Source organism: Capricornis sumatraensis, chromosome 20, assembly GCF_032405125.1.
Source record: "Capricornis sumatraensis isolate serow.1 chromosome 20, serow.2, whole genome shotgun sequence".
Lineage (NCBI taxonomy): Eukaryota > Metazoa > Chordata > Mammalia > Artiodactyla > Bovidae > Capricornis > Capricornis sumatraensis.
The window spans coordinates 62,948,148-62,970,025 of NC_091088.1; the positions used below are offsets into that span (position 1 = coordinate 62,948,148).

Below are 21,878 nucleotides of genomic sequence, written 5' to 3' on the forward strand. Positions count from 1 at the left end.
CTCAAGATCTCACAACTGGTAAGTATGAGAGTGAGGCTCTAAAATCACCATCTCTGACTCCAGGGCTCAGCTCTTCATCCCCACCCTAGGTTTGGATTGTCTGTTGCTTGCCTGTCTGCCCAACCAGGACCAGAGCTTCCGGCATCATTCCCTCTTGTGACCCAAGTCTCAGCAAAGGCCAGGCACCCATGTCTGTCCCTCCTTCAACATGGAAGCTCCTCAAAGGCAGGGACCTGACAAAACTCACTTGGGTCCCCAGTGTTGCCCAGCACAGGACCTGGCACATGGGAGACTTGAATAAATGTTCATTGAATGAATCAAAGAAGGGATTCCCGGGGAATGAGTTAATGGAGACAGACGTTGGAAGAGTCATGGTTTTATTGCTGGGTTTCAGGGAAGGGGCTCAGATGCGCCCAATCTCCTTCAGTTTGGCCACCAGGTCCTCTGTGGTCTCCACCTTGACACCAGCCGTGCGCTGGGGCGGGTCTTCCACGCTAATCACGGAGAGCTTGGAGGTCAGGTCCACGCCCAGGTCCCCTGCCTTAATCACCTCGATCTTCTTCTTCTTGGCTTTCTGCACTCAGGAGGCCATGATTTCATAGGGCTGCCCCAGCCCCTGCCCACCCTCTTGCAGCCCCTTTGCATGTGTGCCACACCTGCAGAACCACTCCCATCGGTTGAACCCTCTGGATCTGCCCACTGGCCAGGGCACATGTGACCTCTTACAGGGCCACACTTGGTGTGGACAATTCCTGCTGGCTGGGGTGCCCTGGGGAGCCCTCCTATTGTGGAAGCCCCCCTTTAGTTAACCACCATGGGAAGTCCTTCACTGGCTGGAAAGGGTGGGAAAAGTCATCCTCTGGCAATAATAACTCAATGGACCTTTGGCCAAGATGACCAATTGTACTCCCCTTGTTGGGATGACTCAGTGAACCCTCCCTGTTAAATGAAATGACCTACTAAACACTCTCTATTGGCTGGGATGACACACTGATACCTTCCTATTGGCTGAGATAACTCACTGACCTCACCTATTGGCTATGATGAGTCAATGAACCTTCCTTGTTGGATAAATGACAAACAGGAGAACTGTTTGGCTGAGAAAACACAATGAATTCTCCCTATTAGGTGAGATGGTTCATTGAACGCACCCTATTGGCTGAGATGGCCCACAATGTTCTCCACATGCTAGAATCTAGATGAACAGTGATTTCACCATGTTTGCCAAGAGACCCCATGAACTTTTCCTAGTTAGGCCTAAATGATTCTTTCCTGTTGGTAATGATTACCAGCGGAACCCTCCCTGATGAACCAAGATGATCTAATTGGCTAAGATTACACAATCAACTTTTCCTATATGTTGGAATGACAGGTAAACCTTCCTATTGGACAGTGAAGCCTTTCTGCTGGCTGAGGTGACCAAAAACCTGCTCCATTCACCAAAACAGCACCCTCTCCCAGAACTCTCACTATTGGCAGAAATGATTCAGTGAACCCTCTGTCTAAGGGCAGGAATCCCTTAGAAGAAATGGAGTAGCCATCATGGTCAACAAAAGAGTCCAAAATGCAGTACTTGGATGCAATCTCAAAAACTACAGAATGATCTCTGTTCGTTTCCAAGGCAAACCATTCAGTATCACAGTTATCCAAGTCTATGCCCCAACCAGTAACACTGAAGAAGCTGAAGTTGAATGGTTCTATGAAGACCTACAAGACCTTTTAGAACTAACACCCCCCAAAAATGTCCTTTTCATTATAGGGGACTGGAATGCAAAAGTAGAAGTCAAGAAACACCTGGAGTAACAGGCAAATTTGGCCTTGGAATGCGGAATGAAGCAGGGCAAAGGCTAATAGAGTTCTGCCAAGAGAACGCACTGGTCATAGCAAACACCTTCTTCCAACAACACAAGAGAAGACTACACATGGACATCACCAGATGGTCAACACCGAAATCAGACTGATTATATTCTTTGCAAACAAAGATGGAGAAGCGCTATACAGTCAGCAAAAACAAGACTGGGAGTTGACTGTGGCTCAGATCATGAACTCCTTATTGCCAAATTCAGACTTAAATTGAAGAAAATAGGGAAAACCACTAGACCATTCAGGTATGACCTAAATCAAATTCCGTATGATTATACAGTGGAAGTGGGAAATAGATTTAAGGGACTAGATCTGATAGATAAAGAGTGCCTGATGAACTATGGATTGAGGTTCATGACACTGTACAGAAGACAGGGATCAAGACCATCCCCATGGAAAGAAATGCAAAAAAGCAAAATGGCTGTCTGAGGAGGCCTTACAAATAGCTGTGAAAAGAAGAGAAGAGAAAAGCAAAGGAGAAAAGGAAAGATATAAGCATCTGAATGCAGGGTTCCAAAGAATAGCAAGGAGAGATAAGAAAGCCTTCCTCAGTAATCAAGGCAAAGAAATAGAGGAAAACAACAGAATGGGAAAGACTAGATATCTCGTCAAGAAAATTAGAGATACTAAGGGAACATTTCATGCAAAGATGGGCTCGATAAAGGACAGAAATGGTATGGACCTAACAGAAACAGAAGATATTAAGAAGAGGTGGCAAGAATACACGGAAGAACTGTACGGAAAAGATCTTCATGACCAAGATAATCACGATGGTGTAATCACTCACCTAGAGCCAGACATCCTGGAATGTGAAGTCAAGTGGGCCTTAGAAAGTATCACTACGAACAAAGCTAGTGGAGGTGATGGAATTCCAGTGGAGCTATTTCAAATCCTGAAAGATGATTCTGTGAAAGTGCTGCACTCAATATGCCAGCAAATTTGGAAAACTCAGCAGTGGCCACAGGACTGGAAAAGGTCAGTTTTCATTCCAATCCCAAAGAAAGGCAATGCCAAAGAATGCACAAACTACCACACAATTGCACTCATCTCACACGCTAGTAAAGTAATGCTCAAAATTCTCCAAGCCAGGCTTCAGCAATACATGAACCGTGAACTTCTAGATGTTCAAGCTGATTTTAGAAAAGGCAGAGGACCCAGAAATCAAATTGCCAACACCCGCTGGATCATCGAAAAAGCAAGAGAGTTCCAGCTGCTACTGCTGCTGCTAAGTCGCTTCAGTCGTGTCCAACTCTGTGCGACTCCAGAGACGGCAGCCCACCCCCGTCCCTGGGATTCTCCAGGCAAGAACACTGGAGTGGGTTGCCATTTTCTTCTCCAATGCATGAAAGGGAAAAGTGAAAGTGAAGTCGCTCAGTCGTGTCCGACTCTTCACAAGCCCATGGACTGCAGCGTACCAGCCTCCTCCGTCCATGGGATTTTCCAGGCAAGAGTACTGGAGTGGGGTGCCATTGCCTTCTCCGAGAGAGTTCCAGAAAAACATCTATTTCTGCTTTATTGACTATGCCAAAGCCTTTGACTGTGTGGATCACAAAAAACTGTGGAAAATTCTGAAAGAGATGGGAATACCAGACCACCTGACTTGCCTCTTAAGAAACCTGTATACAGGTCAGGAAGCAACAGTTAGAACTGGACATGGAACAACAGACTGGTTCCAAATAGGAAAAGGAGTATATTGTCACCCTGCTTATTTAACTTATATGCAGAGTACATCATGAGAAACGCTGGGCTGGAAGAAGCACAAGCTGGAATCAAGATTGCAGAGACATTACTTTGCCAACAAAGGTCAGTCTAGTCAAGGCTATGGTTTTTCCAGTAATCATGTTTGGATGTGAGAGTTGGACTGTGAAGAAAGCTGAGCACCGAAGAATTGATGCTTTTGAACTGTGGTGTTAGAAAAGACTCTTGAGAGTCTCTTAGACTGCAAGGAGATCCAACCAGTCCATCCTAAAGGAGATCAGTCCTGGGTGTTCTTTGGAAGGAATGATGCGAAAGCTGAAACTCCAGTACTTTGGCCACCTCGTGCGAAGAGCTGACTCATTGGAAAAGACCCTGATGCTGGGAGGGATTGGGGGCAGGAGAAGGGGACGACAGAGGATGAGATGGCTGGATGGCATCACCGACTCGATGGACTTGAGTTTGAGTGAACTCTGGGAGTTGGTGATGGACAGGGAGGCCTGGCGTGCTGCAATTTATGGGGTTGCAGAGTCGGACACAACTGAGCGACTGAACTGAACTGAACTGAACTGAACCCTCTGTCAGCCCGACTCACCAGGTGGCCCTTTCCTTTGGAGACGTCCCTTGGGTCTGCTCTCCTCCCACCTGACCACCAGTAAGGCATGGGGCCTGCAGCATCCGCCCCTTCCCAGCCCCCCAGTGGCCCCACTGCTAAGTACTCACCATGATATTGGGCAATGTTGCATAGCGGGGCTCATTGAGCCGCAGGTCAGCGGTCACCACAGCAGGCAACTTCAAGCGCAGAGTCTCCAGGCCCCCATCAATCTCCCGCTCTACTTTGATCTTGTCCCCTTCCAGTGTCACCTGGGAAGCGAATGTGCCCTGGGGAAGGACAGCGTGGGGGGACACAGGGGAGGTTAACTAAGGAAGTCACAGAGAGGGATCTCAAAAATCCAGGGGAGGGTGTCTTTCATGGGACTTAGGGTATAGTTCCTAATATCTTAAACCTACCCACTGGATCTCCCTTTCTCAATGATAACGAACACATGTTGAGTATGGGACACTGTTCCAAGTGACTGAAATGTATCAAGTCATCAGATCCTCCTAGGAACTCTATGAGGGAAGTGCTATTATCCCACTTTACAGATGAGGAAAACTGAGGCAGAGAGAGAGGCTCAAAAACATGTCCAGGCTGGTTCAAGGCTCGTGTCATGGTCTCATTTACCCATCTTTCTGTCCCCAAGAGCTCCTTTGAGGCCTCTTGACAACAGAAGCTCAAGTGTACCTTGATCCTCAAAACATCCTCTGGGGCTCCACCTTCTTCACTTAGTGCCCACCCTCTGGCCCAAGGCTCTTGGGCCCTTCGGTCCTGAATCACCATTTCCAGATGTGACCTACACCCTCTGTCTAACCAATCTGTTCTCTCTATTGTGTCACTTATTCACTGGACAAATCTTTCAGGTCTCACCCGGAATGTCCCATAAGCCTGCTCTTGGAGATACACCATGAACATAACTGATAAGGTTCCGGCTTTGGGGGCATTTATCCTGCAGTGAAGACCACTGGTAACCAAGTAAACACAGTGGCCACTGGCCACAGGTGGCTTCTGAGCACGTGAAATGTGGTTAGTTCCACTGAGGTGTGGATGGAATTTTTCATTTTATTTCGTTAATTTAAATTTTAAGACCAATAAGCAAGATCCATTATCATAACTGTGGGGATGGTTTCACGGGTGTGTAATATATGTGTAACATGTATCAAAGTTCACTTAATTGTATACTTTATATATGTGCAGGATATTTGATTGTTATTTAAGCCTGTTTGGAACAACTTGGGCGTATGAATCTACTTTTTCAACAATGAGTTTTAGGAATCTGAATATTTCTGATAGAAACTGAGCATCTGAATTGAAATACTCTGTAAATATACAATACACACTGGATTTCAAAAACCTCATACCAAAAACCAAAAGAATGTAAAATAGCCCAATATTTTTTCTCTGTGACATGTTAGAATAGTATTTTTGATATGTGAACTAAAATAACCTTGAAATAAATCTGGCCTTTTTTACTTCTTGAAAGTGGCTGTGAAAATTTTAAATGACTCCTGTCATTTGCATTTCAGTTAGGCAGGAATGGGGCTCATGGGGTTGGAGAGGGGGCATATTTCATAGATTGTGAGCAAGTAGGCCTCTCGGAAGAGGTGAAACCTGAGGAGAAATCTGGAGGTAAGTCAGAAGCCTTGAGGTGATCTGAGAGAATCCTGTTCCAGGCTGAGGGAACAGCAGGTGCAAAGGCCCTGGGGTAGGGCTGGGCTGGGCGTGGCTGAGGAGCAGCAGGACAGGGAAGGAGCACGTGAAGGCCCAGAGGAGGCCTGGAGTCTCGCACATGCGACCCCACTTCTGCCCACTGGAGCAGGCGTCCAGCTTCACACCTGCCTCCCTCCAGAAGGGCAGAGATCGGGTGGCTGTGTTCTGAGCCCCCAGGCCTGGCCTTCTGCAGATGGTCCCCACTCTGGCCTCACCTGTGGCCAGTCCAGAAATCCGGCTGTCATCTGCCCTGTCTGGTTACAGTCATCATCGATGGCCTGAGTGGAGAAGAGAGAAGATTGTACAATGATGGGGTTTCTCAGGTACCATTTGGGCTTTTGTTCTAGAAAGGAGGCTGGCAGACGTTTCTGTAACAGACCAGGTAAAAAATATAAACACTGTTACGATCACTCAGCTTTGCCCCTATAGAGCACAAGCAGCCATAGACAATAGGTGTCTACATAGACACATGTGGCAGCATTTCAGTAAAACTTTATTTATAAAATCAGTGGTGGCCATGGACCAATTTGCTGACTCCTGGTCCACAATGCTCCCTTCCCCTCACTAAGGCCCCGAGAGAGGCAGTTAGTTTTTGATGAGCACATGAGGGGCCCTGGTATGTCTTTTCCCCTTCTTTAAATATTCCAGTGGTGTCACTCTAGGCACACCCGTTCTGGTCACACAGAGCAACCACATGGACGGCATCTGGGCCAGTGGGAACGCTTTATCTCCGACCCCAGTGATTAGTTCAAGGATGGGCACGTGACTCCAGCTAGACCAATGAAGAGTCAGCTCTGAAAGTTTTGCTGGACTCCTTGTAATAGAGGTTCCTGCCTTTCTGCTGGGGTTCTCAGGCTGCTGGGATGTGAGCCTGGAGCTACAGAGAGTAAAGCTAACACAGAGTTACAGATTATAGCATGTGGGACCTAGATCAAGCTGTGCCTGAAGCTTCCTCACATGAACTAATAAGTTTGCTCTTTGGCTTCAGCCACTTTGAATCATGATTCTGCCACCTACCTGCTTTCCCAGCAGCACCAGGTCCACCTTCTCCTTCTCTGCCAGCTTGGCCAGGACCCGAGCCACCTGCAGGGGACCCAGGTGATTCGCTTCTGCAGCAGGCACCTCCACGTGGATGCCCCGGTCTGCACCCATGGCCAGAGCGGTGCGGATTGTCTCCTGCCAGACAAAGAAGGGGCTTGACTTGGCTTCTAGCCCGAAGGGGACCCAGGAGCACAGGCCCCCAGCCCCTCCTCTCTCAGAACCCAGGGGTCCAGCCCCCAGCCCCTCCTCCCTCTGATGCAGGACGTGGGGCCCCAGCCCCTCCCTAGGCCCAGAGCACCTGGCACTGGGCAGGCCCGCAGCTGACGGCAATGATTTCCTTCACTAGCTTCTTCTCCTTGAGCCGCACGGCCTCCTCCACTGCGATTTCACAGAAGGGGTTCATGGAATGCTTCACGCCATCCGTGACCACACCCGTCTTGTCGGGCTTCACCCGGATCTGCTCAGCCAGGAGGGGAAGGGGCAAGGTCAGAGGGAAGCAGGTGAGGAGGCAGGGGCTGAGATACCACTCCACCCAGGCTGGATGGGGACCGCATGCGTGCCTGCTAAATCGCTTTGGTCTTGTCCAACTCTTTGCAACCCTATGGCCTGTAGCCCGCCAGGCTCCTTTGTCCGTGGGATTCTCCAGGCAAGAATACTGGAGGAGGTTGCCGTTTCCTTCTCCAGGGAATCTTCCCGATCCAGGGATCGAACCTGTGTCTCCTGCTTGGCAGGCAGATTCTTTATCCTGAGCCACCAGGGAAGGCTCTGAATGGAAGTAACTGTCCCACAGTCATGTGGTCAGTCGGCAGTGCCCTGGGCCCCAAGCACTCTAGTCTCCTTCTGTACCACCTGACAATCCTAGAGGAGGAGTCAGGGAGCTGTAAGATAGGACGAGGGGGGCCCAGCCCAGGCTGATGTTGGAGGCTATCAGGGGAGGATTCCCTGAGTCAGTGGCAGTTGAGCTGAACCTGAAGGGGAACTGGCATTGAGGGGGTTAAGTGTGTGGGAAAGTGTCAGGGGTGGGAGGACCACGTGCAAAGGCCCTGGGGTTTGAGGAGTCCCAGGCAGCTGGTGTGGCCAGAGGAATGCAGTGTGCTGTTGCAGAGGCTGGCAAGGGCTGAACCGGCATGATCCTCAAGATGCCCACATCCTAACCCTGTGACTGTCGCCTGCATGGTGACTGTAGCCTACGTGGTAAAAGGGACTTATGCAAAAGTGCTTACATTCAGGATTCTGAGAGAGGTTACTTGGTATGAACCAGGTGGGCCCAAACGAGTCACAGCATTCCTTATAAGTGAAAGAGGGAGGGGAGGGAGTGTCAGGGTCCAAGAGAGACTGAAAATGCTATGCTACTGACTGAAGACAGAGGAAGGGGCCACAAGCCAAGGGATGCAGGGGGCCTCTAGGAGCTGGCAAAGGCAAGAGACAGATTCTCTCCAGGAGCCTCTGGAAGGCACACAGCCCTGCTGACACCTTGAACTTAATCCAGTACACTCACTGCAGACATCTGACCTCCAGAACTGGAAGAGAAGGAATCGGTTGTTGGGAGTCACACAAGTTTATGGTAACTAGTTTCAGGAGCAACAGGAAAGGAATATGACTGTCCAGGGCCCAGCAGGCCCTGCCAGGGAGCTGGGCCTTGATCCAAAGAATAGCATAAAGAGGTGACTGCATCCAACTTAAGTTTGCACCAGGTCATTCTGGATCCTTGGTGGAGAAAACTGGAAAAATGGCAAGAACGGAAGTGGGGACTGGGTGGCTATCGGTCACTGAAATCAGAAATGACTGCTTTGGACAGCCGTGACAGGGCTGATGGGGAACTGGGTGCACTGGAGGCCTTTGGAGGTGAGACTGACGGAGTGCCGGGGTGGAGGAGGGGAGCGGTGAGAGGGAAGAGTCGAGTGGACTCTCGGGTTTCCAGTGGGTACATTAGCAGAGAGGGGGACACTGAATTGGGCTCCAGCCTGAGAGAGAGATGCCCAGGGGAGCTTGGCTTGGGAGCCTACATAACCTGGCTCAGGACCTCCCTCTCTCTTTTCCTTGAACAGAGCAGATCCAGGGTGACAGCATGGCCCAGTGGGGGACACTGGGATTCTCTCTCTTACTATTTCCCTGCACCGGTTTCTGTGGGCCTGGCGGAGGTGTGGCTGTTCCTCCCATTCACAGGACAGAACTGAGATGGCAGTGTGGGATTTGGGGAGGGGTCTCCCAGTCTGCCTGTGCCTCAGGGACTGGTAACATTAAAAGGAGGAGGGGGAGAAAGAGAAAAAGAACAACCCTATCCCAGTTTTGGAAAAGTCATCTTGGCACCAACAATAGGGCACAGACTCTAGAACTTAATCAATTAACTTTACAGAAAAAGCCATGGAGCAAACACCATGCACTGAGTCCACATTTTGTTCTTCTTTTCCTACTAGAATCTCTACTGGGTGGATCACACAAGATTTCCCCAGACATGCCGTTGGCTCCATCCCTCACCTCCTTCTGCCTTCCCTGGCCATCTTCCTCAAACTGCAACCCTCTCAACTCTCCCTGTCTCATCTTTCTCTTTCTGTCACAATGACCAACCCCCTGCCACATGACATATGTCAGACCTGTCTTCTCTCCAGCAAAATGTCAACTCCACGAAGACAGGAATTTATGTGCATTTTGGTCATGACTATATCCCCTGGGCCTAGCACAGTGCCTGGCACATGGTGAATGCATTGTAAGTATTTGTCGGATGACTAAATGACAGCTTGCTCACAAGGGCACCTGTCCGCTGATCAGTCACTTACTAAACAGCATGGAAACTAAAACACCAAAGCCCTTTCTTTCATTAAAAAAAAAAAATTCAATATAGGAGCCTCCCCTTTATAAACAGGAAAGTGGCCCCCCAAATCAGTACAAGGCCTCACTGGGGGGAGTCAGCGGGGGCCAAGGGAGCGCCCCAGCCTGTTCCAGCCCTGGCAAGACGCCCAGCCCCAGACTCCCAACTCCCAGGGAGAAATAGATGTGAGTTCTCTGGTAGCGGGGACCTGTGCCAGCTCATCTCCAGGGAAGACCTTTGAAGCTTGAGTTGTTTCCAGGCTTCCGAAACACTGCTTACTTAAATTACTTAAGTCGGGAAACAATGGTTGGCCTGCAAACTCAGTATGGTCTTTTTTTCTTTTTTTGAATAAAGATGTTTTTATAAATTGAGGGAGATGATTCAGTGAAGCATCCAGGCTTTCTCTTCAAGGTGCAACAAATTAACCCTCAACAGAAACAGGCAGGCAAAGCTTCCAAGGGCTTTATAAGCCTTAACTCGTTTAACCATCCAAAGAGCCCAGGAGGCTGGTTACTGCCACTGCCATCCCCACTTGCTAGATGGGGCAACCGAGGCACAGAGAGGCCGAGCAGGTGACCACGGAAGGCCTCAGAGGCTAGGGCGATGCTGGAAACACAGAGTTGCGTCAGGCCTTGCACACGCCCCGCCCCCCCCCCCCCAAAAAAGCTGCCAATCTGGGGGCGGGGTGTGGACATCTGGGCAAACAGAGGATCTTAATTAATCCAGTGTGGGAAGGGCTGAGACCAAGCCCAAGGGGCTGCGGGAGGGCCCAAGGACACATCAGAGTAGCCTAAAGGGATGAGGCGGTGGGGGAGGGGGGATTTCCGGGAGGTTGTGACATCATAGAATCCCTTAGCCTTATTGCAATAGATGAGATGGGAATTAGGCAGGACAAGGGAGGGATAAGAAGCAGAGGTGGGAGGGTGGAGCTGGAAAGGCACCCAGGCAGAAGGCACAGCAGGGGCAAAGGCGCAAGGCAACCAGCAGTCTGGTCTGTTGGGAAAGTCTGAGCAGCTTGGAGCCGCGGAGGCACCAAGGAGGGGTGATGGAAGGCCAGGGAGCCAGGGCTGGACCACTGAGAGGCCTGAGCCCCAGGCTGAGGGACTGGGACTTTGTCCTCCGGGAGCTTGGGAAAACTGGGGTGATGGTGGGGTCACAGGGTCAGCCCTGGGTGTACGAAGCCCCCTCCAACTCCGAGGCTGGGAGGGGATGAACTGGAGGGGAGAGACTAGGGAACTGGGGAGGAGACGACACTGAGGGTACAGGTAGAAGAGGAGGCCTGAACAGCCGGAGAAGAGGGAGCAGGGCAGAGAGATGGAGAGAGCAGAAGGCACCGGGCTGAGAACTGACAGACTGCGGAGGTGAAGGAAGGAAGCTGGGGTGGTGCTCCAGGTTTGGCTGGGTGATTAGGGAGTTGGCACTGTTTAAATCACTTTTTTTCTGAAGAAGGAACATTAACAAACACATCCAGGGAGACACCCTGGGGCACTGTGAGAGGGGCAGGCAGAGCCAACACTTGGTGGTGGGGGGGGGGGGGGGAATGGGGTGGGAAGGACAGAAATTCATATGAGGAATTTACACTTCGGCATTCGGCACAAACACCAGAGGCCCCCATGTCCTGGTGTCAGGTCCTGTGCTGGGACCAAAGAAAACATTAGTCACTCAGTCATGTCCGACTCTTTGCAACCCCATGGACTGTAGCCTGCCAGGCTCCTCTGTCCATGGAGTTCTCCAGGCAAGAATACTGGAGTGGGTAGCCATTCCCTTCTCCAGGGGATCTTCCCAACTCAGTGATCGAACCCGGGTCTCTAGCACTGCAGACAGATTCTTCACCTTCTGAGCCACCAGGGAAGCCCAAGCTGAGACCTAGAGCTGAGTCAAATGTGAGCCTATCTGATGGATGAGACAGGTATCTCAGGCCAGTGGCTAGGACTAGCGCTGAGGGAGGCTATGGGAGCCCAAAGGGACAGTCAGAGGGGGGAGCACACCAGGAGAATTGGGTCGCAGGACCCCAAAATAAGCTTGCCCCCCAAATGTTGGAGGCAACTCCCCTGTCACATGGTGCCAGAGCTGTCATTAGGCCAAATGGTTGTCAGGTAGAAATGAGAGGAGGCCCTGGCTACCTTCAGATCCTGACTGCTGCTGCCCTGCCGGGTGATCCGACAACCAACAGAACCTCCATGGGCCTCAGTGTCCCCACCTGTCCAATGGGATTCATATCTAGACAGTATTGAAAGGACTGAATCAATTCATCTCCGTCTAGTGCACACCAAGGACCCACTTAATGTGAGCTGTCAACAATCACAGAAGTTTTCATGTGCAGACAGGCTTCCAGGCCCTGTGTTGGGCAATGCTGGGGACACAGAGGTGTACTCAGGTGTACTGACGGGAGTGGGGAGGTGGGGACAGACATGGATGGAGAGTCACTGCCTTTAGTCTGGTTCAAGCCAACTATTGAGACAAAGTGGCTTTTGTCTGAGGGAGTCGGTCTGATTTACCTCTGTCCAGACCAGCTTCCCTGGGGACAAGCCCGGTCCTCAGGGACCCTGCCCTCTACCCCATCTCGTGGAGGCTGTAAGCGATTTCCATCAGCTTGTCAGATTGGCTTTCATCTTTAGCAAACCTTTCTCCTTCCGAGCTACAGCCTCCTCGCTCGCCCTGGGGCTGGACAGCTTCTGGGTTCCCAGAGGACTTCCATTATAGCACATTGCCTGTGCCCAACAGTCCTTTGAGTGTGCAACGCAGCCGAGTGAGTGAAATCCTGGCTCGTGTTCAAAGGCACTAATTGGGGTGAGGAGTCAGCGGGACCTGGCTCAGCCCCATCTCAGCCGAGTGGCCTCTCTGTGACTCAGTTTCTTCGTGCGTTAGAGGCCACGGCTCCTCCAGCAGGTAAGAAACAGAGACGGTAACTCGGCCCACACGCAGTTCTCAAGACACTGAGTATAGAAGTGGCGGAAGGGGGACGGAGTCATGACCCCAGAAGGGCTGGGTTTAAATGAACCAGGACGGGAACCTAAGAACCTCTCCGTTCGGTGATCTCCGCCCTCAGATTGTGACTCGGACGTTTGGGAGAGCGGCAGACACGGGAGGTACCAGAAGACCCTCATACGGTGGGCGCTGGTGACCCCGGAAGTACACGACCGCAGGGTTCAGGGAGGAGGGAGAGGAGGGGGGGGCGGTCACCTTCACCGCGAAGTCGATGACCCTCTTGACAGCCACGAGCGCGCGCAGCTCCGCCATCTTCCCGCCACGGCGACCCGCCGGGTCCGAACTCACCTTCTGCCTCCCTGACCGCTCGCCCCGCCCCCTCTGCCCTCCTCTGCGCCTGCGCCACGCGCCGCCAACCGCTGCGGCGCCCGCCTCCCCGCCCCGACAGAGGACCAATCGGGAGGCCGGGAGGCAGAGTCTCCAGCAGACGTGGGCCAATGGGGAGCAGCCCCTGAGGAGGGAGGCGGAACCCGGAGGGGAAGGGACAGGAGCTTCAGGAAGGGGGCGTGGCCGGGAACTGGGGTAAAGGTCTTGCGGGGGAGGGAGGTGTCCCAAACTTTTTTTCCCCGAAGCCCTCGGGGGTCGGCCCCTCCCTGAGGTCCCCACCTCTTACTCTCCCTCTCTAGAGTGGTGAGAGCGGAAGTGCTCGTGTCCCCGAGCCTCTGAGTCTGCAGGCCCCTCCGATCTCTCCACGCTCGTATTCCTCATCCCCTCCACGATCGCACCTCTGCCTTCCCTCCGTTCCGTCCTCCCCCGCCCCCGCCTCCACTTTCCCCGCAAGTCTGCGTCCCTACCTCCTCTCCACGCGCCCCCTTGTCCCCTCCTGATTCCACAACCCCCGTGTCCCTGTTCCCATCAAAACCCATGTTCTTGGTCCTACCCACGTCGGAATCTCTATGCGTCCCCCAAATCTCCACTTTCCCTGTAGGTTCGCGTCCTTACTTCCTCCCCGAGCCTCCAAGTACCCCCGTGTGCGCATCCTCGGGTCCCCCAGAAAGTCATGTGAGGCCGGCTGGCAGTGGGAGCCGATCCTTTATTCTGTCCCCAGGCAGCTGCGGTCATAAGCACACGGGGAAACCACTGATGGCATCCGTGCTCTGCACGATCATGTCCGCCAGCAGAAAGCAGAAGCCTGGCAGAAAGGGGAACGGAGGGCGGGTGGAGCAGGGTGGGTCCTGGCGCAGATGACCAGGAGGACCCCGGGGACTGGGGTTTGGGACTCCAAGGGCCCAGAGTGGAGGATGTTAGGAAGTCCCTGGGAGGGCAGCTGGGAAGACGCTGCAAGAAGCGGGGCGGGGCCCTCGGGGAAGTCTCGCCACCCTCTTCCGCTGTCCATGTTACCCGCGATAATAGAGAAGGGTAAAGCCAGCCACCCAAAAAAATAGGACCAGGAATAGAAGACGTCGTCTTTCCATGCATTCTTCACTGTGTAGACTGTCAGGGCGATCAGCAGAAGCAGGCCTGGGCCCCACCCCGCCGCTAGGTGAGCGTGGCCGGGGGGCACCCAGGCCCCACCCTGACCGCGCCCACCGCCCTGGCCACGCCCCTGTCGCCCACCCTCCGGCCCCCTTCATCCCGCCCCCGCCCTTGGCCCCTCCCCCTCGAGGCCTGTCCTCCGGAGCCCTGCTCCGCTCCTGGGCTTTCTCTTCCAGGCCCACCCTATGCCATCTCACCCGAGATAAGGAAGACGGCACACGTGGTCTGACCCCGGGAGTAGCCCTCACTGCACAGAAGCCGCAGCCCCATCACCAAGCCCATGATGCCGCAGCCCGCCGCCAGCACGATGCACGCCCCGGTCACCGCCAGCGTGTCTGGGGAGAAAGGACCGCGTCAACAACCTCCGCTGGCGCCGCTCCTGCCCATCACCCCCAACCGCGGGTTCCGGGCTGGGAGCCGAGTCAGGGGTTTGGATGGGGACTCGGAAGTTACATCATGAGGGGAGGTTAATGTTGCAACAGAGAAGCAGGCCCCGAAGTGGGGGTTCGTGGTGGCCTCGGTCACGGAGGAGCCGAAGTGGAAAGAGCAGGGGGGTGGGGCGCTGCAGGATGTGGTGTCAGGTGAGGGGACAGCTGTGGTCAGTGCTGGGGACTGTCTGTTCACGGGGGGGTGGGGAGGCTGGGGTCTGACAGCTGGGCCCCCGGGCCTCACTATCGCAGGGGATGTTGGAGCAGACGCCCTTGTTACACTCCTGCCAAAGGCCACTGTGGCCCCTGGAGTAGCGGATCCAGTAGTTGGAGGCAGTGGACAGAATGATGAAGGAGTTGGCCAAGAAGCCCAGCATGGTGCCCCCGCTCTGAAGGCTCCGCTTCACCCCCATGCCAGGGGACTGCTGCCAAGGATCACGCCTGCAAGACTGACCCATGCCCTGCTCACTGCCAGGTCCCTGGGACCCCCTCCTGCATGTCCCTCCGTATCATGCTACGGAGTAGCCATCAGATGGCTACTCCTCCACCCCTGCCTGGGGCTTCTCATTCTGGGGACCCCTCGCAGGCCCCACCCAGACCTAAGACTGACCACCTTCCCCTCAGGCACCACAGCTTAGGAACCTCCCTTCTGTCCAGAGACCTCTGTTCTCTAGTGGGTGTGCCTTCCTAACACCCCACCTCTGTGCACACTCCTCACCTCAATGACTCACCCCCAGCTCTCCCGGGGCCCTTGGACAGGGCCCAGAGGTGTGAGAGAAGGGAGACTGTGTCTCTATGCGGCAGAATTCCAGAACCCCCCCTCTCCTAGCAGCCATTTAAAGAGATAACCACTCACCCAGCTATACACACACACACACACACACACACACACACACACACACACACACGAGCAGCTCTTCTGGCAAAGTGACAGTCAGTGTTAGGTGGCAAGTCCGAGGGGGTCTGAGGGCCTTGACACGGTAGCCCATGTCCTTCTAGAAACTTCCCTTCTCTTGACCCCCATAAGCTCTCCTGGTCCTCAGTTCTTTGTGCCCTCCCAAGCCCCCAGGCAGCCTCCTGCCCCTCCTCCTCCGTCTGCTTCTCAGGGCCAGTTCTCCTGGAGAACTCCATTCTGCATCTTCTTACCAGTGAGCTCCAGGGATGTCTGATGCTCTGAGAGCATCCCAAACCCTATCTCCAGTCTGGGTCCTCATCTGCTTCTGACCATCTCTCAGACCCTGACCCTCAACCACATCCCCACTGAGCTTGGCGTGTGACCATGCTGTGGCTCAGTCATATCTGACTCTCTCTGAGCTCATGGACTGTAGCCCATCAGGCTCCTCTGTCTGTGGGACTTTCCAGGCAAGAATACTGGAGTGGGTTGCCATTTCCTCCTCCAGGGGGATCTTCCCCACCCAGGGAAAGAACCAGAGCTTCTTGCATGTCCTGCACTGGCAGGCAGATTTTTTTTTTTTTTTTTTAACCACTGAGCAACCTGGGAAGCCCAATTGAGCTTAGCATCTTGCACCAAACCAGGGAGGCCCCTGGCATCCCACCCAGTTAGTTGGACCACACCCTTGGGCACTATCCTTGTCCCCTTCCTGCTCCTTGCCCTACAAAGTCCTTGGATCCCTGAGTCCAGTTCTTCCTGCCCTGCCTCCGAATCCATTTTCTTTTAAATAATTTTATTTATTTATTTACTTCTCTGTTGCACTGGGTCTTTGTTGCTATACTCAGTCTTTCTCTAATTGCCGCGAGCAGGGGCTACTCTTTGATGCGGTGTCCTGGCTTCTCATTGCGGTGACTCCTCTTGTAGCAGAGCACAGATTCTAAGCACAAGGGCTTCAGTAGTTACAGCGTGCAGGCTCAGTACTTGTGGCTCACGGGCCCAGTTGCTCCAAGGCATGTAGAATCTTCCTGGACCAGGGATCGAACCTGTGTCCCCTATACTGGCAGGCGGATTCCTGTCCACTTCTCCACCAGGGAAGTCCCTCCCCCCGCCCCGAATCTTTCTGGCTCCTCCTTTCCTTCTCATGCCCTGGCCCCAGTGCAACCTTGTAATGTCTCGTGTCCCTCCTGTTGGATTGCAGTCTTTTTTCTATCCCCTTCTGGCCTCCAGAGGGTGCAGAGTGGGGGGCTTTCTGGCACCCAAACCAGCTGCCGTCCCTCCCCTGCTCCACCCTTAGCTCCCCATCACCCTCAAGAGAGTCAGTTGTGGGGTTAGAGGTGCTACTTCTCACCCATCCTCATTTCCTGTCACCCCCTCACATTCAACAGTGGGCCACAAAGTGCTGTTCCCCACCTTGTGAGAACTCCCAGCCTCTCCACCCTCCACTTTGGGGTCCCTCTGCCGGCATTACCTTTCCTCGGCCCTGGAGAAGTTCCTAAACACATTCTCCCCAGAAAGCTCCCCCCCACATCCCACCTCTCCCCCAGACACAGCCAGTGCTCCTGCAATACCAGCCCTGGGCTCTGCCTGTCCCCGTGGGACTTGGAGCCCCTGGCAGGCAGGGCCCAGTCTCAGTCACCTCAGCATCTACGGTGGAAGGCCCCAGCAGAAAGGATGCACTCAGGAAAAGCCAGCCGAAGGAGTGAATTTATTAATGAAATGAACAAGGACTAAGGATGAACGCCAGGGTGACTAAATCAGAGAGGGAGCCAAAAGACAAGAACTAAAAGGAGGAAGGTACAAGGAAGACTTCCCTGTTGGCCCAGGGGTTAAGACTCTGTGCTTCCACTCCAGGGGGAGCAGGTTCAATCCCTGGTCCAGGAAGTTTGCATGCCATGCAGCCAAAAAGGAAAAAAAATAAAAGACACAGGGAAGAAAAGAGATGGAAGGACAAAGAAGAGAGACAACAAGGGCCCTAGGGTCATGTCCAAGCCTAGACTGGTCCCCACACTGGGTAGGAGCTCCTGAAGGGCAGGGCGGGTGGCAGGACTGACTCCCCTCTGGGTGCCCAGCGTCACCCACCATGGAGCTGGCATGTCATCAGTTTATGTCATCGTAGCTGCATGACCCTTTGAATAACCAGATCCCGGCAAATTTTTGTTGAATGAATGAAGCTACAAAGGAAGAAGCTTGTGGAGGCTGGGAGTCAGGGCAGGCTGGCTGGAAGGAGAGCCAGCTGTTGCTTTCAGGATTCCTGATGATGCCTTCAGAGAATAGAGCTCTAAGGCCATCCTGCGGTTCACATGGCCTCATAGCCAGGCCGGTGGGTTGTGCAGTGAGCGCCCAGACTCAGGCCACCTGGGGTAGCAGAGAAAAGTTAGATACTTGCTCCTCTCCTGCTCCCTCAGAGCCCCCAGCCAGCCCCATCCCCAGCGCCCCTCCCCCAGCCAGCCCCCACCCCAGCCCCAGCCAGCCCCTCAAGCCAGCCCCGGAACTCCCCAGGCAGCAATCACAATCACCTGTACAGAGAAAGAGGAGTGTTGAAACCCAGCCCAGGTAGAAGGACCATGAGAAGAAGCTCTGGACCTGGGGGTTTCCAGGCTGGTTCCACCGCTCAATGGTATAGACCGTCATGGCCACTATCAGGGACAGGGCTGGGGATGGAGACATGAGGGTCGGCTCAGCCCCCCTGTAGCAGCTCCTCCTCCTCAGCACCCCTCCTCCCCGGCCCCCAAGCCCAGCACGGAGTCCTCACCTCCAGCAAAGGCCATGAAGGTGGAGACAATGGGGCCGCGTCCGGGGGCAGACAGCGAAGGGATGCAAGACATGACCAGAAAGGCCGTGGAGATCAGGCCCCACAGGACGGCCAGGATGCAGAAGCTCTGCGTCACGTGGATGTAGCCTGCTTGGAAATGGGACCTCTGACTGCCCGTCCCCGCAGGCTTTTCCCCGCACCAAGACCACACCCCCAGCCCTTACCTGCTACTGAGACTTGATCCTTGCTGGGCCAGAGGCCTGAGTGAGATGTAGACTTGGGCCCCTGGGCTGCAAACCAGAAATTCGTGCTCAGAGCCACTAAGAGGGACACCAGGCCCAGGGAGCTGGTGAGGAGGGCCAGGGACCGGCAGGGCTCCATGGGGGTGAAGTCTGGGTTCCTGGGTCCCGGGTGGCAATGACAAGGCTGCTGATCTAGCCTCCTGGGTCTCTGAGAGAGGAGGAAGTCTGTTCCCCCTCCGCCCCAGATTCAGAGGACTCAAGAAAGAGAAACCAGCAAGCGCTAGGGGCGGCTGGGGGGTGGTCTTTGCTCCTCAACGTCAGGCCCGTTTGGTCTCAGCCTGTCCTGGGCAGCTGCTCTGTGTGACACACCCTGCCTTCCTGGCTTGCATCGACACCCGTCCCCCCAACCCCGCCCCTCTCTGAGGTTTCCCTCGCCCTGGACGGTGGCGGCGGGGGTTGGCCCTGAAGATGTCGCATTGTCACTGGTTTGGAACTTGTCTGTCTCCACAGAAGCCTCTCTACATGCTGCCCTTGGGGGCCTCCGCACCAGAGGGGCTTCCTGGAAAAGGTGAGAGAAAGAGATGGGGGGTGGGTAGAGGAGTGAGCAGAGGGGGCATGCGGTGAATGAGGCTGGGGTGTGAGTTAGATGGGAGGGGAGGTGTGACTAGAGGGAGACAGTTGGGGGAATGCATCATGCTTTCCTGTAATTCTGCAATTTTCCGTTCTGGGAGGTGGGGGCCCCTAATTCTAGGGTCTCTGAAAAAAGAGAGGGGGCAGTTGGCAAGGATGCTGGGAGCTGCATGAGGAAGGTGCTAGAAGCCTAGACTCCAGGTGCTGAACTCAGACTCCCAGCTCCTTGCTTGGAGCTTGTGCCGGAGGGGAAGGTAGACAGTGACCACAGTTCTGAAAGTTTGCAGAGGGGAAGACGTGCCCACATCCTGATACAAATGAGTTCACAAACAGTTCGGCCGAGGGTAAGGCGTTCAGCCCGGTGGGCTTCATCGCTGGGATTGGGGTTTCTGTGGTTGGGGGAGAGGGGGGATGGGTAAACGATGTCAGGGCAAGACTTTCCGGCTCTCCTCACCTCAACCAGCGTCAGGCTCTGGGCCCCACCTCAGGCACAAGGGGAAGGTGTCACGGCCCAGCGGGGAGGCGCAGACCCTAACCCTATCTCTGTGAAGCAGGAGTGACCTGGAACAGGACTGCTGTCCCGAAGAGGAACTGAGCTGACAGTCCCAGGACAGCCGGCGAAGGGGAGAACGAGAGTGGCTGCAGGAGGCCGGCCCTCTTCCTTGGCTGGAGACTCCAGTTTGCAGAGTTTGGCCCCCATCTAGATCCTCACCACCTGGGCAACTGGTCACTCCTGAGAACACGCTTGGGAGGATAGGCTCCTGGAAGGAGATCCTGGTCATGGACAGCTGGGGCACCATCTCGAAAGCGGTGATGGACCCGGCTCCTGTGAGGAGCAGCTGGACAGGCTTCAGGAAGTCTGGGCTGAGGGCATGTGATGATCACATGCTCGGAACCCATCTGTGATCTTCTGTTTTTCCTTTTTCTCCCCACCACCTCTCTCCTATTTTCTCTTTTGGCCTCACTAAATGGTTTGTGGGATCTTAGTTCCCCAATCAGGGACTGAACCCGGGCCCCTGGCAGTGAGAGTAGAGTCCTAACCACTGGACCACCAGGGAAATGTCCTCCTCTGTGATCTCGACCCCATCCCAAGCCCAACCTCATCCTGACCACAGCTCCAATCCCATTTTGAGCCCCATTCCTATCCTCCAACACCATTCTCACTCCCAAACCCAACCCCAAACTCATCTTTTCTTTTTGGCTGCACCCTGAGGGTTGCAGGATCTTAGTTCCCTGACCAGGGACTGAACCCAGGTCCCTGAATCCTAACCACTGGACCACCAGGAAATTCCCTCAATCCCATCCTTAACCCCAGTTTCAATCCCAAATTTCCACTCCAACCCCAAATTCAACCCCATCTCAAACCCCAAACATAACCCCATTCCTGTTCCCAAACCCAACTCTACATTCAACCTGATGCCCAAACACAGCCCATATTAAACCCCTGAGTTTAACCCCAACCCTCTCCTCCCATCTAACCACTTTCTTAATCTTAAACCCAACCCCAATCTCAACCCCATCCCCAAACCCAAATCCACCCTCACATTTAACCCTCTTCTCATTTCTATACCTACACCGGTTCCACCCATACTTCCTTCTTCATGCCTCTCCCCAACCCCAGTAATTCCTACCTCAATCCACACACTCCTCCATTTTTACCTTCATCCTACCTCCAGGTCCAAGCCACTGGAGGACTTAGAGCACAACGGGGACAAGATATGAATCATGTTTTAATAAAAATTCCTTTAAAAGTCTAAAAACAAAGCTGCAGAAGGTGCAGAGAAAAAGGAACCCTCTTACGCTGTTGGTGGGAATGTAAATTGGTACACCCACTATGGAGAACAGTATGGAGGTTCCTCAAAAGACTAAAAATAGGACTTCCCCGGTGGCACAGTGAATGGGAATCCACCTGCCAGTGTAGGGGATGTGAGTTCAATCCCTGGTCTGGGAAGATCCCACGTGTCACGGAGCAACGAAGTCCATGTGTACTGAGCCTGCACTCGTTTGGGGAGATGTTGGTAGGAGCAGATGTGGGGTATGAGAGAGATCAGGAGCTCAGCTTTAGACCAACATGTGAACATTGAGATGCTTCTTCAAGTGGGAATGTTGAGCAAGTAGTAGTTGGAGCTGTAAGTCTGAAGTTATAACATTATTGTTATTACTAGAGTCGTCGTTGTTCAGTTGCTAACTCATGTCCAACTCTTTGCGACCCCATGAGCTGCTGCACACCAGGCTTCCCTGTCCATCGCCAACTCTCAGAGTTTATTCAAACTCATGTCCATTGAGTCAATGATGCCATCTAACCATCTCATCCACTGTTGCCCCCCTTCTCGTTTTGCCCTCAATCTTTCCCAGCATCAGGATCTTTTCCCATAAGTCAGCTCTTAGAATTAGGTGGCCAGAGTATTGGAGCTTCAGCTTCATCATCAGTCTTTCGAATGAATATTCAGGGTTGATTTCCTTTAGGATGGACTGGTTTGATCTTGCAGTCCAAGGGACTCTCAAGAGCCTTCTCCAGCACCACAGTTGGAAAGCATCAATTCTTCGGCGCTTAGTTTTCTTTCTGGTCCAGCTCTCACATCCGTACACAACTATTGGAAAAACCATAGCTTTCAGCCCCTATAAATTCCTGGAGTAAGTCTCAGTAAATATTTCTACTTAAATAGGCTTCAATAAATTATAATTAAAGAAGACTTTGTGCTTGCTTTGGCAGCATATATTCTAAAGAGGAAAAGAGGAAGACTTCAATTGCTA

General features: G+C 53.4%; 3 protein-coding genes across 3 annotated transcripts; all 3 read right to left on the reverse strand.

The window, feature by feature from the left end:
• Window positions 1-370: 370 nt before the first annotated feature.
• On the reverse strand, window positions 371-13,009 carry ETFB (electron transfer flavoprotein subunit beta). The gene is made up of 6 exons (XM_068992451.1): window positions 12,900-13,009; window positions 7,206-7,364; window positions 6,884-7,042; window positions 6,082-6,144; window positions 4,282-4,440; window positions 371-574 (listed from the first exon to the last, which is right to left on the reverse strand). The coding sequence occupies exons 1-6, from the start codon at window positions 12,954-12,956 to the stop codon at window positions 404-406; spliced, it is 768 nt and encodes a 255-aa protein (XP_068848552.1). The 5' UTR covers window positions 12,957-13,009; the 3' UTR covers window positions 371-403.
• A 753-nt stretch (window positions 13,010-13,762) lies between these two features.
• Window positions 13,763-15,021, reverse strand: CLDND2 (claudin domain containing 2). The gene is made up of 4 exons (XM_068993428.1): window positions 14,853-15,021; window positions 14,378-14,515; window positions 14,046-14,165; window positions 13,763-13,836 (listed from the first exon to the last, which is right to left on the reverse strand). The coding sequence occupies exons 1-4, from the start codon at window positions 15,019-15,021 to the stop codon at window positions 13,763-13,765; spliced, it is 501 nt and encodes a 166-aa protein (XP_068849529.1).
• Window positions 15,022-17,242: 2,221 nt separating this feature from the next.
• NKG7 (natural killer cell granule protein 7) lies at window positions 17,243-18,744 on the reverse strand. The gene is made up of 4 exons (XM_068992931.1): window positions 18,477-18,744; window positions 18,253-18,399; window positions 18,017-18,151; window positions 17,243-17,855 (listed from the first exon to the last, which is right to left on the reverse strand). Exons 1-4 carry the CDS (start codon window positions 18,631-18,633, stop codon window positions 17,797-17,799), a joined length of 498 nt encoding a protein of 165 aa, XP_068849032.1. The 5' UTR covers window positions 18,634-18,744; the 3' UTR covers window positions 17,243-17,796.
• Between the last annotated feature and the right edge of the window lie 3,134 nt (window positions 18,745-21,878).

Coding starts and splice junctions, on each gene's coding strand:
- ETFB (XM_068992451.1), bottom strand. CDS start 12,956: ATGGCGGAGCTGCGCGCGCTCGTGGCTGTCAAGAGGGTCATCGACTTC. Junction 6,145..6,883: donor TGGTGCTGCTGGGAAAGCAG/GTAGGTGGCAGA, acceptor TTCTCCACTCAG/GCCATCGATGATGACTGTAA. Junction 575..4,281: donor CAACATTGCCCAATATCATG/GTGAGTACTTAG, acceptor TCCTGAGTGCAG/AAAGCCAAGAAGAAGAAGAT.
- CLDND2 (XM_068993428.1), bottom strand. CDS start 15,021: ATGGGGGTGAAGCGGAGCCTTCAGAGCGGGGGCACCATGCTGGGCTTC. Junction 14,516..14,852: donor CTCCAACATCCCCTGCGATA/GTGAGGCCCGGG, acceptor CTTTCTCCCCAG/ACACGCTGGCGGTGACCGGG. Junction 14,166..14,377: donor TGCCGTCTTCCTTATCTCGG/GTGAGATGGCAT, acceptor GGTGGGGCCCAG/GCCTGCTTCTGCTGATCGCC.
- NKG7 (XM_068992931.1), bottom strand. CDS start 18,633: ATGGAGCCCTGCCGGTCCCTGGCCCTCCTCACCAGCTCCCTGGGCCTG. Junction 18,400..18,476: donor GGATCAAGTCTCAGTAGCAG/GTAAGGGCTGGG, acceptor ATTTCCAAGCAG/GCTACATCCACGTGACGCAG. Junction 17,856..18,016: donor ACTCCTCTTTCTCTGTACAG/GTGATTGTGATT, acceptor CTGCTACCCCAG/GTGGCCTGAGTCTGGGCGCT.